Source organism: Rhipicephalus sanguineus, unplaced genomic scaffold (assembly GCF_013339695.2).
Source record: "Rhipicephalus sanguineus isolate Rsan-2018 unplaced genomic scaffold, BIME_Rsan_1.4 Seq484, whole genome shotgun sequence".
Lineage (NCBI taxonomy): Eukaryota > Metazoa > Arthropoda > Arachnida > Ixodida > Ixodidae > Rhipicephalus > Rhipicephalus sanguineus.
Window position 1 is genome coordinate 771775 of NW_023615352.1, and position 13828 is coordinate 785602.

At 47.7% G+C, this 13828-nt stretch overlaps 1 protein-coding gene across 1 annotated transcript in view; it reads right to left on the reverse strand.

Annotated features, from left to right (window-relative positions):
• Nucleotides 1-1330: 1330 nt before the first annotated feature.
• The window catches only part of LOC119377511 (uncharacterized), a 38526-nt gene continuing 26028 nt past the window's right edge, over nucleotides 1331-13828 (reverse strand). The window contains exons 3-4 of the mRNA XM_037646939.2: nucleotides 6242-6319; nucleotides 1331-1570 (exon numbers count right to left, since the gene is read on the reverse strand). Of these exons, the coding sequence (XP_037502867.1) occupies nucleotides 1407-1570; nucleotides 6242-6319 (242 nt within the window). The 3' untranslated portion in view covers nucleotides 1331-1406. The remainder of the gene's footprint in view (nucleotides 1571-6241; nucleotides 6320-13828) is intronic.

Genomic DNA, 13828 nt, shown 5'->3' on the forward strand with positions numbered 1-13828 from the left:
CGGCAGGCCACTGTAGGACCTTTTTCAGCGATGCTGTAGGCTGTATCTTCAATCCTGTAAGCCATGACTTACAGGCAAGTACCGCCATCATCCGCCACAACGTCGCGATCAATACATTGTACAAGAACAAAAAGAATAAACTGGCTTTCGTCTTCGAGTCGGCTTAGGCGAATGCATCAGGGACACTGTGAGTTTTTATGTGCCAGCATCTAGCAACACAAGACTATGATGACACGCCAAGTACGAGCAGCGGCACCTTGTCCTGCTGTGTTCTGACTGTGCGGTCCCTGTTAAAATATAATTTGTGGACGCCAGCTACCGTCGTTTGTCTGTTTCTACAAATGTATTGCAAACACGACTGACATGTACAAAATCACACGCCTCAAGCCTGCTTCATAAACGCTTTACCCCGTCATGTGTGGCGCATGCTCTCATACCGCTGCATGTTGTGCGCGCAGATTGCCCACACGTCATTCACTGTCTATATCAAACCAAAAACAGCGAAGGTAGGCATTGAAAACGTTAATAATAATTGTTCGGTTTTAACGTCTCAAAACCACGATATGATTATGAGGAACGACTTTGTAGTGGAGGGCTCCGGAAATTTTGACCACCTGGGGTTCCTTAACGTGCACTTAAATCCAAGTATACGGGCCTCAGATATTTTGGCCTCTATGGAAAATGCGGACGCCGCGGCCGGGATTCGACAGCGCGAACTACGGGTCAGCACTCAAGCACCTCAACCACTACACCACCGTGGCGGGTCATTGAAACCTTTATAGGGCACTTTGCGTGCGTGAGTTGCCCCGCCAAGGTGGTATTGTGGTTACGGCGCTTGACTGCTGACCCGAAGGTCGCGGGATTGAATCCCGGCCGCGGCGGCTGCATTTTCGATGGAGGAGAAAATGTTTGAGGCCCATGCACTTAGATTTATGTGCACGTTAAAGAACACCAGACGGTCGAAATTTCTGGAGCCCTCCAGTACGGCGTCCTTCATAATCATATCGTGGTTTTGGGACAAAAAACCCCCACATCATCATCATCATCATCATCATTATTATTATTATTATCATTATTATTATTATTATTTTATTATTATTATTATTATTATATTATTATTATATATTATTATTATTATATTATTATATATCTTTTCCTTTTGAAATCAAGTCAAGGTTATTGCCAACGACGTCAAGTTGGAGGTCCTTATGCGAAAAGATGTCGCAGACATCTTGAGAATGCCCAAGAGCCCGTTATCTGCGACACCGGAGAGGAGAATGAGAATTTTGATCAGAAAAACGAAAGTTGAACCTGCCTAATTATATCGACAGCGTTTTATTGAAAGTTATGCCCCGGACTCACTTTTATTTGTTTCCGATATCATGTGCTAATCTCCTTGCTTTCATTTATCGGTTTTGACTTCCCTCTGGAATAGAGCAGTTGTTTTTATCATACAATATCTGTACAGTTGCGTTACAGGAGGATTTGTAGACTTCGTTGCAGCATACAGCTGACGGGCATGACTCGAAGTAGCGGTCTGTGACCCAGATCTCGCAGGCTATGAAGGTATCTGCAAAAGCGAGAACAGTGTAGATACTCTGAACTGAAACATCTTTGCTGGCTTATACATATTTTAGATGCAGGCTTGCCTAACTGAATCTCGTGAAGAATGATGAAAAAACGCCAGGCCTGCGCTGAAACCGCAGCACAGTCACAGCGAAAGCTGGAAGAGCGGCGTTCTAGAGCGCGTGAGCTCTCTTGGGGCTACCATACAAGTACACTAGAAAGGTACTCACTACGCCATAAATCACAATTTTGTGAAGTTGGGAAGCACCTACTAAGCCATTATTTGTCATTCCGCGGAGAGGTGAGGCACCCGCTTTACGTATGTAAGGCATTATGTGCACTTTTTGACGCGACGGCTGATGACGATGAAGAATTATGGCTCAGCCCTTTGTAATGGGTTGGAATCTTTAAACGGGCCACCAGTTATGTAATTTGCATTGGGTCACGCCCGCTCGCTTTCCCTCTCTCGTCATGCTGTATAACATACGTTGACGTGGGAGAGAGACGGGCGAGGGGGGGGGGGAGGGGCGAAGACCTTTATGAGACCCCGAGGAAATGGATCACGCGCTTATGGGCTTCCTTGGCAAACAATACAGGTGCACTTGCGAGGAACCCACTACGCTATAATCAGTGTAATTTTACTGAGACCCGAGGAAGTGGATCATGCGCTTATGGGCTTCCTTGGCAACCATACAAGTGCACTTGCGAGGAAGCCACTACGCTATAATCATTGTAATTTTTTAGAAGTAGGGCAGCAGGCACTGTGCCATTTTTCGTATTCTACGGAGAGCGTGGTACCTGCTATACGCATGTAAGGCATTACGCGCAGTTTGTTGATGCTGTGCCTGATGACGATGAAGAATTATGGCAGAGTCCTCTGTAAGGGTTGGAAGCATTCAACAACCTACTCGTTGCGCAATTCGCATTGTGTGACGCCTGGTTACAGAATTCCGCTTGTGTGCGACGCTTGGTGCTTATTTACTATTCTACCACGCTATATTGCATATCTAATGTGGTTCCTTCCCCATGAAGCCTTATAGGACCTTTTTGCAAAGCAGTTTCAAGCACCGGTATGGCTCAGAGGTTGAATACTGGGCTCCCACGCAGAGGGCCCAGTTCGACCTCGTTCCATTCTGGAATTTTTTTTCTTATTTCGTTTTTTTTTTCTTATTTCGAGCGATACTGGTTACGGACACCGGCGGCGGCGGCGGCGGCGGCAGCAGCGGGCGGGGCGGACAACTACGGCGCCAAAAACGGCCGGTGAAATGATCTCATAACAGCTTTCGCTGTAAAAACGATACCGAGACGCAACGATCGCAACAAAAGTTACCAGATGCAGTGAACTGCGACTTATGGCGCTCGACGGCTGACCCGGAGGTCGCGGGATCGAATCCCGGCCGCGGCGGCTGCATTTCGATGGAGAAAATGCTAGAGGCCCGCGTACTTAAAATAAGGTTCACGTTAAAAAATCCCAGGTGGTCGAAATTTTCTGATCCTTCCACTAAGGCGTCTCTCATAATTATAGCGTTATTTTGGGATGTACATCTATGGACTGTCTAAACCCATTTTTAGACAGTCTATAGACCATCCACATACAAATTCGTATGGGTAAAACCACAACAACAATTATTAAATTACCACAACGAATGTTAGGGACCCGCGAGGGTGCATTGACGGGCTCTGAAAACGCAGCCTATCGCCCTTTCAAGCAGAAGATCGTAATATGTCTTGCTCATGGTGAAAGTAGGGAATTTTATATTAACTATAACGAAGCGTTCGTCTTAGCCAGAGTTTTACGTAACGCGTTGCAAGTAATCGAGTACTTGTAATCAGTTACATTTTCTTGAAATTTTGTAATATAATTGGTTACTTTTGCGAAACTGTAATGTTCTAGGTAATTCAATTACGTTTTCTTGTAACTGATTACCGGTAATCCATTACTTTTTTTTCCAACATCAAGTTGTAGCCAGTCTCTCACGGCCGTTCCCATCCAGAAAAATATCAGGCCGCTCTGTAGACGGGGTGTCCATACAGAGCCTATTTTGTCAGCTTTTTCTTGGCCTTACTTGTAACGCCTTACCTGAGCGCCACCAAGTGCGAAGCGCAGCCCTTCGTAGAGGACATGGGTACTAGCATCAAAGCAGCGCGCAAATATACGAGCTGGTGCGCAAGGTGGTCCTACGTTATAATACCGCCATTCCCTCCAGCGCATGCATTCAGAGAGAGTTCAGTGTAGCAGCTGACCTCTTAATGAAGAAACGTGGAAGAATCAGGGACGAAAACTTTGAAAAACAACTCCTTTTTGAAAGCCAACAACCTGCAACACTACATCACAGAAGCCACAGTAAGCTTCCCAGCCTTCATGCAATCCTCCAGCCTTCTCTCTAAAATTGAAGCCATGGTAGTTCGTTGTAGCTTGTGTAAACTTGTGTCATTGTGTTCCGGCAATCAAATTTTGAAGAAAGTAACGCAAAAGTAATCAATTACTTTTCTGTAATTGCTCAGTTACTTTTCGGGGCTGTAACTGACCACTGTAAGCAATTCAATAATTTAAAGGAAGCAATCGTAATTGTAATCGGTTACTCATTTTCTCTAACCTGTACAAGTCTTGTCTCATGTGATGCACGAACTAGTGTCAAAAATGTGTTTAAATCAGCCAAGTACAAACAGAGTTACAGCTAGCTGTCACAGGCCCTGAGCAGATTCTCTCTTATTTCGTATACCTCAGCATGCCCAAAGCCACACAGAGCTCATCAAGGCAAGGCGACACTTCATAGTTAAGCTTCGCTGCATATCAGGGGCATCCGTGATTCGCGCTATAGTTACTGCGTAGACTCCTGCAAGGACCAGAGAAGCGCGATGGTACAAAAAAAATTCTTAATTTTTTTTTTGTTCATGGGTAATTGCAACATTAAACTATATATATATACAGCCGCTGTTAAAGAACGAGGCCAGGGAAAAGAGGGCTGGGCACTCTCACAGAAAAACTCAGAAAATGCAAGTAACCTTCCCCCCCTCCCCACTTTTGCTTATTATGAGGCCACGCGCTGGGATCTAGCCGAGGGGATCGAACTGCATTATTGCCTGGTAATGACAGGCTTTGTCCTGCGGAAGCTTCACCGACCGATAGCATCCATATTTCGCATTTTAAAGCGCACATTCAAGCACTAGATTCACACGAAGTGACGTCTTCCAAGGCGTCTAGCTCGCTAGACGTAAAGGACATCAAACGTGCGCTGTTGGCGAGCGAGTGTGTTGCTTCAAGGATGCTTTATTGTGCGCTGACATATTTAAACTGCACGTGAGTAGGGATGTGCGAATGTGCTATCATCGTGATTTTACTGTACTTTTGCTTGCTGCACACAAGTTCATTCAGTGAAGTGATCCCTCCGTCATCCGTGAGCCGTTCCAGTGTCCGTTTCGTCGGCAAGCAAAAGTCAGAAAGCTTACCACCCTTTACGACAGGTCAGATCACGAAAGTGTAAGCTACGAACGTACCGAAGTTTCCACTGAACTTATCTGTGATCTTTCAAATCATAGCGTTGAAACAAAAAGAGCGCTCTTCAAAAAAGAAATACAGAACCCCATAAATACGTGCATTTCCACTATCATTGTAACCTTCGTATAGTCTTCACCTTGCTTAAATAGCACCTTCAGGCGTGTTCAGAAGAGACTTTCTTGCAGGGCTAAACTATGAAGAAATGCGTGCGCATAGGATGAGCATTTTATGGTTGAAATCCAGTTTTCGCACAATTTTACTAAGCCGGTTTCTCTTTGCTATGTTACCTGGTACGATCGATAAAAAATAATCCGAAACAATTCTGTAAAGTTCTCTACCTCAACCCTAATCGACGCCTCACTCTAAAGGACAACTCTAACACTAATTTCTTACTGTGACATTGCGAAGGTATGACGTTCAACATCTTTTTTTCTCCTTAACACAGGAACCTTACGGCGACCTACGTAACTTTGAGCTCCGTGATCATCAACTCCTGGCACCGTTTACTTTTCATCCGAAATGCGTTGTCACTTGAGTAGACCCTCTAAAACTGATATGGGCCACAGGTATAGAGGTAATTATTTCAAATATCTTGAACAATACAAAACGCGCCAACAGTCTTATTCTGTCACATTTTTCCGCAGTTATTTCACCCCGATAGAGAACCGCACGACATCAGGGTTCGAGATGTTGTTCCAATGCCGAAGACGTGTCTGTCATGTTCATGTCGTTCTTATCCTCCAACATAACATATATCCGTTAGCTCCGATGTCATGGAACGTGTAAATTATTGTCACGTGGTGAAAGGTGAAAAACAAAACACGGGGGCACTACGCCGCCCAAAGCTTAAATTCAATAGAAGAAAATAGGTTTCGTAGAGGAAACGTTGTGACCCGGGGTCTTCTTTTCCCACTTTCACCATGTTTCAAACCAAGCAGACGGGCTTCCTTCAAACCTTAAACTCCATTTCCAAATTTTAACATTTCTAATATCTAGCAGCTTCAGGTGAACTCCTGTGGAGTTGAAAATAAGAGGCCATATGAATCACATTGCGTTGTTTAACAGTGAGAATGTAAAATTACATATGCTATGTGAATTCGTGCAGCTGCATTAGCTCTCACTCAACAAAATGAAATAGACTTCACTCCCGACAGCGTATGATAAAAGCATGCTTACCATTGCTTCGGTGGTCTAACTTTGCTACGAGGCAGTCCTCCTCAACAAGTAGCACAGTATAGGCCAATGTCGTATTATCTGTGGAATATGAAGCAAACCTCCATGAACACACATGTCCCTATTACTCATCTGCGAAATTAGCAACTCACTTTTGCGGTTAACTTATACCGCATACCATTTTTGTTCTAACCGACTCCAGAAGCCTTTTACAAAGTATCGTACTGTCTTGTCTCTATCCTATCGAATGGCCTTACGAGTCGTGTATATAGACAGCGTGGCATATACATGGTGAAAGCATCGCCAAGTCTACGATGCAGACTAAACTCTTGTGCAACTTGCGCGCACATTGATTGTTTTCGCAGCTATATACGAAGCAGTGTCGCTCGGATGAATGGCTTGAATGCGTTCTTTAATCCATATTATACGGATGTGAAACGAAAACAAAGAGCGCCTAATTCCATCCAAGTGTGTCGTTTGCGCGGTGCGGGAATTGCAAGCTTTCTGCAAATCACCAGGTTTTGCACTGCTTCCGGGATCGGCCCACCGTCGACGAAGCGACGATGTCGCGTGATGACGTGACAAATTTTTACCATCTGTGAATGGCGTCATATGATGGTGCCATCGCGTGATGATTTTTTGCATCACTTGCGTTGACGCCGCCGAAGCCGACGGTCAATTCTCGGGTTTGATGATGCATCTAACACCTTAATAAAGCATTCTTTCCTTTTCATGCTACAGCCACAGGCACGTCGTGTGAGGGCCGGCCGCACCTTCGCGACATGAATTCCCTGCCGCATTCAGGTTTCTCAGCGGCAAGCCGCCCGGTCGACGCTGCGGACTGTCCGTACTCTGTTCGAGGCTATTATCTCATAGGGTAAAACCGCTGTTGCAAAAAGCAGTTGTGTGTTTTGCGCTCGTTACCCTCGAAAGGGCGTAAGGGTAAGCGTATTCTTTGGGAAACTAACGGTGCGTGTTTTCCCTCAACGCCTCGAGTGCGCCTGCGTAATCCTGGTCACTGTGAACAAGTTACTTCATCGAGTATTTCGCAAGTCACATTCTTCGACGCGTGTACATATATATATATAATATTATAATATATATATATATGTATATATATATATATATATATATATAATAATATATTATATATATATATATATATATGTGTGTATATATATATATATATATATTCTAGTGGGACAAATAGACACAACGCCTGGGCGCCGCTCTGTCTTTACATTCCGCCACACTGCGAGCATGGAGTGCTCCCAAAAGATGGCCTTTCTCTGGCGGTAGTCGTTTCCCAGACATCCTCGCCCCTGAACCATTATCGATAGCACTTATGCTTCTGGCGGGCGGCGTTGGTTGCCGCGTGGAGGCCGGTAACGGCCACGCTGGGACTTGCATTGGAAGTCGGGCGATGATGCTTCTGGTGGACGCCATCGGCTATGTCGTGACGGCCGTCGCACGAGTACTATGAGATTACGTCGTCGCTGTTCCGCGCTTAACTCTAACCCATGTTTGTCCATCTCAGCAGTCTGAGTAGGCACATACCTTCCCAACGAAGCACGCCTGCGAGTTCGGTCAGACTGCGAGACCATGGTTTGGTGCAGCCGCTTCCGCACTCCCCTGTTGCGTAGTTGCAAGGATGAAAGATGCTCTCTGTGGGTTCCATACCGCGGCCATCTGACCGATCAGCGTCGGGTCCCCTGTAGACGCAGACCGCCTCGTGGTGATCCGTATGGCATTCAGGTTGCACACTGATGGTCAGAATGAACTGCCCGTCGTCATCGACAGAATCGAACGCCAGGCGGCCAGAAGGGCCGATGCTGACTCCATATTCCGGCAGCGCATAGATAACCTCGGCTATGCCGCGGCTTGCAGTTCCTGACAAAACAGGCAAATCCTCCATAAATGTGTCTTCGCAGCCACGGATTTCTTGAGCGAAGCACACGCGACACACTCGGCCAATTAGTGCCGTGAAGTCGGCAGATGTGCCTGCGGTTGGTCACTGAGGATGCTCTTGCTGCTGGACATCTGTGGCTGCGGTCTTTCAACTGGGTAATTTGGGGCCGAGAAAATTCTCGGAGTGACAACAGCCATAACCTCACCAATTCCGTCGATGCAGACCTGCACTGTAGGAAGCGGCCGCGTTCGGTATTGGGTGGCTCGATGTCGTGCCTGTGGTGGTACCACGTCGTCGAGCAGGTCACTGAAACTCGCCGGGAGGTTCTGGCTGTGAGAAAAACTGGCTGTGAGAAAAAGCCGAGTCATGTGTTCGTGCGAGGACAGGATTCCGAACTGTATGTCGATGAGCTGCATTGTTTAGCTGCAGCCTCGAGGAGGCGCCGCTCCTGAGCTACGTCCTCGGTATTCAACTGGTTGAGCACGCACGTGTCATAGCGAATCCGGCGGAAAACAGCCTGGCCTCGGGTGAGGCGCCCGATGAGCACATCACGTCCGCGGAGTATACGGCCTTAGTACTCATGGAGGCGAGATCTATGGGTCAGGATCTATGGATCTACGGCGTCCCTAGACGGCTCAGACGTTGGTATTGTCCTTGCTATGAGATCCACGCCTTTGGAAGCGTGAACTGCGTTCCCAGAGAGGAGGAGCCCGTGTCTCATCATGTCATGAGCGCGCAGCGCGGTATCCATGAAGGAAATTCGAGCCGCCGAGGACGGTGGCTCGAATTTCTACGCCATCCCCGGACGGCGTTCGCAGCGCCGGGAGGTTATGAGGTGCCGAAGAGGCATTGACGCCGTCCCCCGAACTGCAGTACTACAGGAGCCGACGTATCTACAGGAGCCGACGTGGCAGGTAGGCGGGTTCCATGGCCGAGGATGCGTGGACGGCTTTTCTTGGATGGCGGGTGCGGAACGCCTAAGAAGCCCGAGCACAAGTTGTGTCAGCCTTAACGCTTCGTTTTCGACGACTGCGCCACTGTAATGGCACAAACAGACACAACGCCTGATCGTTGGTTGGCTGTTCGTTTGTTTGTTTGTTTGTAGCCTACCAATTTTGGCACATACCCACTCTGGGGGTTGGCCAAGAAGACTTAGTAGATGTAGATGTAGATCCTGTACTGCTGGCTCAGTGTAGCTGTTCTATTATCTGTCTTCGTCTTCCTCTGCTTCCCTTGCCGAGCGTGCGCCCATGCCTGAGCGCCGCTCTGTCTTTACTATATATATATATATATAATATTGTAATCACGAATTACACACGACACCCGTTCACTGGGGGCTGGCTGCTCTATTTCCCTCTTCTTCTGTCTCGTTTTCGCAGAAGCCTAGCACGCGCCCGCGCCCCAGCGGCGCTGTCATCCTTTCGCGGCCACGATGCGACGCAGCATGACGAGCTGCCAAAATGTCTTTGGCGGGCGAAATTGCCTGCTCCTTTGCGGTCTTCGCAGATATTCGTTCAGCTGCGGCTGGGTATGTTGGACTACAGATGTTCCTGGCGGTCGGCACTGGCTATTGAGGCAAGGTCGTAGATGCCGCTGTCGCTTCTCCCGTCGCATTTCTGTGCGCCCTGTAGGAGGTTCACGATGAACAGCAGATGATCGCATTGATGCGTTGTGACCGCAGAGAGACCGTCTGTTCTATCCTTGCGCGCGTCCCCGCAACTTTGCAGCTGGCGGACCAAATCTCATCGATGCTCTCTCACTCGTGCCTGTCTGAGCGAGGAGCATGCCAGGTACGAGAATATCTTGCCCCTCCTTGTGCTCAAGCACTGACGAGCTTGGAGGTGGCATCGCCAACTGCTGTGGCTTGTGGGTGGTCTTGTCTGGTGTGGAGAGTAGCCACGTACCTTCTCCCATCTGTGGCGGTGAACACAGCTTGTGGCCGGTGGTGTCTGCCGCGGAACATTCTGCGAAGCTTTCGTTGGAGTGGCTGCTGCGGGTATCTTCAGCGTCAAATTTATGCCCCTCATGACCTTCGTCAGCGAGCACAGCGATGGATGGCTTGGGCTCTTCCGGCGCCTTCAATGTAGGTGTGGCAAACATTAGAGGAGCTGGTATCTGTATGTGCCCCAGCGAAGGCGTATTTGAGGCCGGTTCCTCCTACTGCTGTGGATGAGAGGTGATCTCGGCCTCTCTCAGTAATGTCATGGCATTGGGTACCGGCGCCGAGACTGAGACCAACAGCGGAGTGCAGCAAGTGCATCTGACGTCAGTTGTAGGGCAGCCCGAGAAGCTTTCTGTCGTGGGGCTCCGATGGACCATCGAGCTGGTGCTCCACATGAGCTCGATGTCCGAGAGAGGTAACGTTGGTAGAGGGCACTGCTGCACCGTACCCTTCATCATCTCGTTCACCGATAGGGGGAAGGGTGGTGGAGGGCCGAGATGCCACGTTGAGGTGGTGTGCCTGATCTCTCACATCCGCGGTATGAATTTAGTAGGCAGGGAGGGCATCACAGGTATGAGAAAGCGGCCGAAAAACAGTAGTCAATCTAGCACACCACTGATGCCAGGATTGTTGTTTGATGCCATCGTAGTTGGGCCATGCTTTCCCAGCATCGCGAAGGCGGTCGATGGCCAGCAGACATTTTCAATAATCCGGCGAGTCATGGCGGGTGCCGAGAGCGCTTACTGTTTGGACCAACAGGACGGCATCGTCCTGGAATCCTGGGAACTCCGGTAGTTCTGATGCAACCGCTGATGGCAAAGTGGAGTACAAAGATCCAGAATTTCTCGCGGCGAAACGGTCTAGCTACTAGGCAAGCATGGATGTCACCCGAAATGACGTCCGTGGGTTGCGCGAGCGAGGAGCCCGAGGAGCCAGGGGCGATGCCCGCGGAGAATACGGGAGTCCCGGCACTTGCGGCGGCAGTTGAGAACCCGCAGTTCGAAGGCGCTAAGCTCTTCAGTTTGAGACAAGAGCGTGGCGCGCGAATGATCTCCGTCGCATCGTCGGGTGAGCCGCCCAGAGAACCATTGGCGGTGGCCGCAGAATATGTGGTCATCGCAGCAATCAGCGCGGCGATGTCCTGAATCCCGAAAGCGTGGCCGACACCATGAATGTCATCGCCTGTACAATACCGTCGAGTCGCCGAGGAGGCTTGGACGCCTTCCCTGGATGGTGCTTGTAGCCCCGGCAGGTAAGCGGGTGCCGAGGAGGTGTGAACGCGGTCCCCGCCGAACTGCGCTTCCTGCGGCGACAGGCTTGCCGTTTCCATGCCCTAGGAAGCGTGTACGGCGTTCCTTCACTGGTGGCTCCGCAAAGTCGAAGACGGACGAGCACAGGCGGTTTCTGCCTTAAGGGTCCGTGTTCTACGACTGCGCCATCAGACACAATACCCGTTCGCTGGATTGACTTTTCTATTAAATGCGAAGCATTTCTTAGCGAACGTCTGGCAATTTGAGCGTTTCTATCTACGTGTATATCTGTCTGTCTATCTATCTATCTAGCCGCCTACGTCTCGGTTCTCTCATGATCGCCTCCTTAACCTGGTGTAGACGAAAATTGGCATGGGAGGGTAAGAGGATTTGACGAATATAACTGTCAGGTCATAACATGAACAACGTGAAAACCCTGTCGCGTTCGTCGTCAATCCCTTCCTTCCAGACTCGTGTGGCACATACCGTTTACCACGGGCCGCGGTGTACGGGTATGCGCCACAGGTGATTGACAGTTTATATCTAAGCAGGAACGGCTAGAACAAACAGTGGTAATTTAAATGCGACAGTGTTAAGAAAAAGCGACATCGGCAGCGTTGACCTCACGAATGCAGAGAATGAAAATTACGATCCCAGCAGGAATTGAACCCAAGTATTCTGCATGGCAATCAGGTATTCTACCATAGAGCCACAAAACTGGTTTGGAAAAACAGCCTATGTAGGCGTAATGTCGGTCTAATTTTACAAGAAAGCAATAAACACTACATATACCATATCCGATTACACTGATATCATACCTATTACATTGTTCTTTTCATAGCCTTATTGTAATTTGTGTGCAATGTTACATTAAATGTTTTATTGCGATAGCAATTATTTGTAATAGCCAAGTTATGTCGTCTTCGTTCTTTAATTAGGCCGCTCGTATTTTCTTGTGCCACATTTTGTTGTGTAAATGCGTTGTCGTGATTGAAAGTCTATTTTGTCCTTGCCTCTGTCTATTGTATAACGTAATGATCGCTACTTTTCCGCATATGTTACTGTAATATTTTTTTGCTGTTCTCATTTCCCTATGTATTTATACCCGTTCATTTTGTACACTGTTCAAGTGTAACATTTTTTTTGCATTACCCCCCCCCCTTACGCAATGCCTCCAGGGGCCTGTAAGGTACTTTTAAATAAATAAATAAATATGTACTTCTACGATACATGCGTCATGTCAGATTAACGTCTGTGGTTCCAGTTTTGGCTCCGCTTTTATAGCAGCCTAATAAACATTACATTTTTATTCCTATGATTCAGCAAGCTATATTGAAGAATTGCTCGACCCCGGAGAAATACATTAACGAAAGCTACGTATGAAATTCACATGATTGCACCATTAAGTGTACTTAGTTTCTCTAATAATAACGTATGTACTCTAACATGAGGGCTGATGTTGCGTCGCGCCATTAGTTACCCTTTAGACGCCTGTGTTGTCAACGTCCCTGGCAAGCGCACGATGTACACACACCTACTACAATTACAAAAACAAGTCGATCCACCTCGTAACGCTTGGCTCAAAGCCATAAAATACAGCATTAAAGTACTCACTGACTGCTTCGCATGAAACCGATTCTCACAACACGTGGGATATGCCAAATTTTTTTCTCTCTTCTTCTGTCTCGTCTTCGCAGAAGCCTAGCGCGTGCCCGCGTCCCAGCGGTGCTGTCATCCTTATATATATATATATACATAATATAATATATATATATATATATATATATATATATTATATATATATATATATATATATATATAATATATATATATATATATATCTTTTTGTCAGTTCCCCAAACAGCGGCGTAGCACGTTGTGAAGATCACGTACTACGTGACGCCGCACAGCAAAACAGGAGCGTGCTTTCGCCGCCATGTTTAAAAGTGGCGCTGGCTATCACAACTAGGATTACAAGTACAGAAAGACCCATAAAGTGGGGAGCAGGACAGCCGCCGTCGTAGATCAGTCGGTAGAGCACACGCGTAAAAGCGAAGGCTACGGTTTTTATCTCCCACGACGCCAATTTGTTTATTTGGTGGACTATAATTCATTTTCTCTTTATGTCATAGTTACTGTAATTCATTTAAAAGCTACAGGTAATGCCTCATGTGCTGTACTTGGCTTCATCAAACGCCTCATCAAACGCGAAAACTGATCGGCGTACCACGTCGGCGTCCCCCGCCCGCGGCGTCAACACAAGTGGTGCAAAAAATAATCATCACGTGATGACGTCACCATATGACATCATCATGAAGTGGCAGGTCCTCAAAATTAGTGACGTCATCATGGTATCATTGTGACATCACATAACGTGAAGTCACATGGTGACTTCATCACATGACATCCTTGCTGCTCAAAGAGCCGCTTACTGAGGTAGTGCAAAACCATGTTAGGTGCAGAAAGATTTTGGGGGGCGGCCGGGGCAG